Here is a 6000-nt window from a genome sequence, read left to right as displayed (position 1 = left end):
TGAGTTTAACTGAGCATGTCTTGCCCCCATTTGGAAGCACTGACACTTTGCAGGCAGGTACAGAAAGGGAACAGTGAGCGGGGCGGTGCGTTTGAACCATGGCAGCTGCCTCTGGGTAACTGATGGATGTTACCGTGTCCCAGCCAGCCTGTGTCAGAAAGCAGCGGGGGAAGGAGCCTTTCAGCGCGGCCGAAGCTGCCGGGAGCAGCGCAGCCCCGCGGGGCGCTGCCGGGGCCGGCCCGGCCGCTGCTCGGCCACGGAGCCCGAGAAGGGGCTGGGCACAAATCCCAGCAGCAGCGGCTGGGGAAGGGGGCGGACAGCCTGAAGGAGGCTCCGGAGGGACCTTATCGCTCTGAAAGGAGGGTGTAGCCAGGGGGGGGTCGGGCTCTTCTCCCAAGTAGCCAACGACAGGACGACAGGACACAGCCTCAAGCTGCGCTAGACGAGGTTCAGGTGGAACATTAAGAGGAATTTCTTTACAGAAAGGGTGAATGGAATGGGCTGCGCACGGAGGTGGTGGAGGCTCCCTCCCTGAAAATGTCTAGGAAAGACTGGACGTGGCACTGAGTGCCATGGTCTAGTTGACCTGGTGATGTTGGGTCATAGGTTGGACTCGGTGACCTCAGAAGCCTTTTCCAGCCCAGCTGACCCTGCGGTTCCCTGAGTTCTGAACACGATGCCCGCTCCCCAGTGAGTGTCCGGGGCCTCCTTTCCCCCACCCCGCCCTCAGCGGTGCCGCGCGCGGGAAAGGGCGGGGGCGGTGGCCGAGCTCTCGCGAGACCAGACGGGAGTTCCGCGGCGCGCGCTCAACGTCGGGCGCGGGAGGATTCGAAAAGCGGCGGGTGAGGGAGGGACCGGCCGGGCTGGGGGCGTCCCGGAGTGTCCCCAGGTGTCCCCTCGTGTCCCCAGGTGTCCCCTCGTGTCCCCAGGTGTCCCCTCGTGTCCCCTCCGAGCGGCTCCCGGGGCCGGTGTCTCCTCCGGCGGTGCTGCCGTGCGCCGCGGGCTCTTCTACGCGCGTGTCCGCCGGCTTCATTCCGCTCCGCTGAGGCGGCGCCGCGGTCTTGGAAGCGCGTCCCGCGGATCCGTGAGGGTTCGGCCGCTCTGAGAGAGCCCCAGGTAAGCGGCACGTCCGGCTTCCCGCTGCCTGCCCTGCCGCGGCCTGGCGGAGCCCCGGGTGACTCGGGACGGGGCCCAGGAGCCCCGTCTGTGATGTGGCTTCACACACACTAAATGCTGTGTAAGTCACTTTCCCACCTGGAAAAGCACGTCAGGAGACACCTAGGATGGAGGGAATGTTTACGTGAGCAGATAAAGCTCTTGGTGGCCTTGTGCATTTCCCATGGTTTTCTCTTGATAGTCGAGAAAATAGAGCATTTTACTACCCCTCAGTGCTTCTGATACAAATAAATACTGTTGGGAATGATAACCAGCTTAAATAGTGGGTATGTGCTGAAGAATGCATTGTGCTTTTTAAAAACCAAAGTATCCGTTACAATTTATTCTGCTTTAAGACTAATTTGCTAAAAAAAAAAAAAAAAAAAAAAAAAAAACCAAAACCGAAAAAGAAAGCAAGCCCTGCAGCCTAGTGACGTGAATCTAAATCCCGATTCAGATAACTAAAATATATTGGAAGGGAAAACTACTTTAACTATGTACTGCATGTATAACTACTGTAATATATAACATATATCTAAATCTAAATGCTATGTATATAACTGATAGATGACTACAACAGACCAAAATTATCTTGTTTTGGTATACAGTACCTTCTCTAATGTTATGTTTTGGTTATAAAGTAGGAAAGACCAATTCCAGGATGAAACGTGAAGCATTTTTGCAAGTTGTGTCTAAAGAGTCAATTGAAGACTTCCTGCTCTACACTCAGAATCCTGTAAGTGAGCCAGTGTATACATTTATCACTTCTGGAGTCGTAAGTCTCTTAGGGGTGCAGAAATCATGTGACAGAGGGACAGAAGCTATTTGTCTGGTACTTGCAGATGTGTGGGAATAATTGCTGTAGAAAATAAGTTCAAATGGCACTTGAAGGAATATAGGCTGAAAAAGCTGTAGAATCTGAAATATGAATGTTTATAAACCCACTGTCTTCTTGATATTTGGTTGTTCCACATACCATTTAAAAAATAAATTATTAGTATTTGTGTAATTCTAAACAAATACTAACTTCGTGTTGCTGAAGTATGACATTGTTAAATTCCAACCCATGAAAGAGTTCATTGGTATATCATGAATAAGAGTTAATGTACAAATGTGTGAAATTGTGTTTCACTAGTATTTCTTCATCTGTTTGATAGTTTGGGCTGTCCACTTGTTCTTTGATCCATGTTTAATTTTACTTGAATTGTTCTTTCTATCACTGAATGCTTTAGAAAAGGGGTAGATTGCTCTCTCGAAAGGGAGTGTGGAGAGAATAGGGAGGAACAACAAAACAAATCCCCTGAAATCTAGTATTAAAAGCTCATTCTCATGTAATGTGTATATTGCATAATGATGAGAAATAATAATTTGCATTGATGGGTTTTCTACTCACCTTCAATCTGTCTGGTGTTAAGATATAGCTGAGCTCTTCTCAACATCTTTTGCTTGCTGCCATAAATGGTATTGTCAAGTTATTTCTTAAGCTTTCTAATGGGTATTGTCCTGGTAGTACCCGTGCCAGGATAAAGTGGATCAGTTGACCTCTATGTGCACAGAGGCATGAACTGATTTAATGTAGCAACTATATTAAACCCACAGTCATGTTCTGTATAATAAGCTTACAGATTTTGTCTCCCACACATCCTTGAATCTTTCCCCAAGAAATTTGTGTTCCTGTATGGATGACAACTTTATTACCAGATTGCCTCTGATTAAAGTCTCCTTCCCATTTTCCCTAAATCTAGCTTTAACAAAAAACTATTCACTTTAGAATTCACTTGCAGTGTTTCCTTTTCAATTGATTGGGTTGTATTGATTCTGCCATCTGCAATCAATAATTTATTTTAATGTGCTATGGGCTATTTGGATTAAAAATGGTTGGGTTTTTTTTCATCCTTTTGTTTTTCACCACTAATTCACAGGAGTTCTCTTGCAACAGTTTTCAGCTGTTGCCAATATCTCTGGAAATTTTATATCACCCGCTAAAATGAGTATATTGATTAAAATTGTCTTCATGCATTTGTAGCATAAGGAAACACAAATATTCACACAACTTTTTGACTGTCCAACCTACTCCAATTTTTTTATTAATTTCCTTTGGAAACCTGCAGCAATGGAGGATGTGTGACCATGTCTTGTCTTAATATAAGGATCCTCCTTTTTGGATCTCCCTTGAAAAATTCTTGATTGCTTTTCTGGGGGAGGTTGTGGTTGAATAAATCATCATTAAAGCTTCACTGCTTCCCTTAGTTTTTGTATTATATTTGCTACTTAGTTGGTGCTCTAGCCTTTGAATTTGCCTTTTAAACTCTCTTCAAAGTTCACTTTTTAGCATCACTTCTTTTTCAGTGTCTTGTTTTCTACACACGCCCCCAACCCCCTTTTTACTTCCACCTTGAATTTTTCCACACTCTAAATATTTATATTCATCTGTGTCTTCTAAATTTCCAGGGCTTTGCTAATTTTCCTTCAAGGTTTCTCATGGGCTTTTCATTTTTTCCTTTATAATATTTTAAAAATGTCATATTGTGGTGCTCTTCATTGAGGTCTTCAGCAGGTGCTGTTAGTTTTTTCCACTAAATCCCATTCCAATTCAAGAAAATATATAATTTCTTAGACAGAAAAATAGAAATCACAGATATGATTATCATTCACTGTCATCCTTTCTTCTCATAGATTTTGGAATAATTCTGTCTCATATAATCCCAAAGAAAAATCTAAAAGCTCTGATCTTATTATGAGTTCATTCTTTCTGTTCAAAATGGTACAATCTTAATATCCTGTCTTTTGGGTTTGTTTGAAGCACAGGGCTGCAGAACTCCCTGTGAGGCCTTTGGTTTATTGTATTTGTTTTCAGTTGTAGAATAGAATAGAAATTCTCTTATAAATATGTAACAGGATCTTTCTTCTCATACCCTTCTGGGAACTTTCTGATACTTACTGCTGCTTCTTCCATTCTTTTCAGTTTTTACCTTCGACTTTCTCTTTTTGATGCCTTGCAGTGTATCTGCAGACTAAAAATATATTTATTTCAAGATCATGGACATTCTCCCTCTTTCCTCTGAAGTGTTTTTGACCCAGTAAACCTTCACTTCCATATTGCAAATTACATCTCAGAAATTATCTGTTCTTTCTCTTGACTGGGCCTGGTCTTCCTTCTTATCTTCTCTCTGTATATTCCCTATCCTAGTAGGTTGCCTGCCCTTCTTTGATGCTAACAGACTCCTCGTGTCTCCGAGGTAAATTCTTCTAGCAGAGTTCTTACTAGGAAATAGTTCAGATCAGCCTCGTGGTGCAGTCTCTACTGGAGACTGATGGTGGCTTCCCTGTCAGCAGGAGGTGTGGGGTCAACATGCTCAGGAGCTGGGTTTGATGTGGGACTTTTTAAGACAGTGCAGGGTGCAGAGCTCTGATGTGTGCAGATCATATCCCAAATTAGTGCTGTCCCTATGGCTCTACTGACTGCTACGGTTCCAGTCCTTGCCTAAGGATTTCCTTTCAACAGCCATCATCAAACGATATTTAAGAGAGCAAAGACATAATCAGGGACTTAAATTCTGTGCAGGTTTGAGCTTCTTAGGGTATGGAATTGTCTTCATTGTTATCAAGGGCTAAAGAATTCTGTCTTAAAAGCAGCACTCTTGCTTCATGATAAGGAGTTAACTAGCAGGAGTTTCTTACGCTATTTTGAAAAAATATAACTTCTAGAAGGTATTTTATCTCTATAACTGCAGAGGAATAGAAGTTAATCATTAATATAAAACCACAGATTAAATGTAGAAAATATGATGATGAAGTATAAGCCACTTTGCTGATGTGAGATTGTGTGGTATCTTCTGATGATTTATAGAAAAACACATTTGATCATTTTGACTTGAATGAGCTACTTCAAGAATTGCCAAGAAAGCAAAAACAAGTGCTATGGCAGAGACTGACACAGCTATTGACAGAGAGCTTGATGGAGAACCCTGTGGAAACATGGCACAAGTATGGAGATGGTAACAGTGATGATGACATGGAAGTTGAGATAGTTCCAGAAATGGTAAGAATCTTGTAAAATGAAAATATGAGGAGTGTTTTGTGTTTTGTGTTTTTTTGGGAAATAAAATGGAATATTTCCATAACATCTGAAAACATGCAAGGGTTATCAAATAAAACCCATTCCAAATATCACCTTCCTGCTCATTTTTTAAAATGAGTTAATTTATACTTGGGTTAAGCTGAACTTATGATTGGTCTGTGCTCTAAAAGACTAGATCTGCTGATAATTTTAATTAAGATGTGACTTAGTTTTCTTAGTTAGAGTTGAATGGGCTTGTTCTATGTCTTACGTTAGTAAACAAATGTTAATATTATTGATGTTAAGTTTAAGTAGCTGGCATATAGTATAAGAAATTTGCTACCTGGTTTGTAATGTCATTTTATTTAATGAACATCATGAAATCTAGATTTGACTGCCTCTTCCACAAATTTAGAATATATAGAACTTTTCTGACTCAGAGCCTTATGTACTGCCTTCTGTGCTGTAGTCTATGTAGCCTTGAGAATACTGGGGGAAAAGGTTATTTAATTTTGGGGGGAAGAAAATAAATGCAGTGGGGAAATCATTAGAGAAACCTAGAGGCTTGTAGAAGATTCAGTCATCTGTTCAGAGGCCTGTAGAATCACACTTGGAGTGAAAGTCACCAGATGTACACATCTCTGAGCCACACAAGACCCTGCTAGTTAGGGCCTTTTCAGCTCTGAAATGGATGTGTGTTTGAGTGGGTTTGTTACAGATGAGGATTTTAGTGCAGGAATGGATGCACAAATGGATGCTGGAGCTGAAAACCCTTTTCAAACTTT

The 6000-nt window shown here is 42.2% G+C and overlaps 1 protein-coding gene across 1 annotated transcript in view; it reads left to right on the top strand.

The window, feature by feature from the left end:
- Window positions 1-832: 832 nt before the first annotated feature.
- The window catches only part of NCAPG2 (non-SMC condensin II complex subunit G2), a 47030-nt gene continuing 41862 nt past the window's right edge, over window positions 833-6000 (top strand). Inside the window, exons 1-4 of the mRNA XM_053982001.1 lie at window positions 833-879; window positions 930-1116; window positions 1797-1891; window positions 5006-5197. Coding sequence (XP_053837976.1) covers window positions 1817-1891; window positions 5006-5197 — 267 coding nt within the window. The 5' untranslated portion in view covers window positions 833-879; window positions 930-1116; window positions 1797-1816. The remainder of the gene's footprint in view (window positions 880-929; window positions 1117-1796; window positions 1892-5005; window positions 5198-6000) is intronic.

The sequence above is a fragment of the Vidua macroura genome, chromosome 1 (genome assembly GCF_024509145.1).
Source record: "Vidua macroura isolate BioBank_ID:100142 chromosome 1, ASM2450914v1, whole genome shotgun sequence".
Taxonomy (NCBI): Eukaryota; Metazoa; Chordata; class Aves; order Passeriformes; family Viduidae; genus Vidua; species Vidua macroura.
This window is presented reverse-complemented; position numbering and strand designations above follow the sequence as displayed.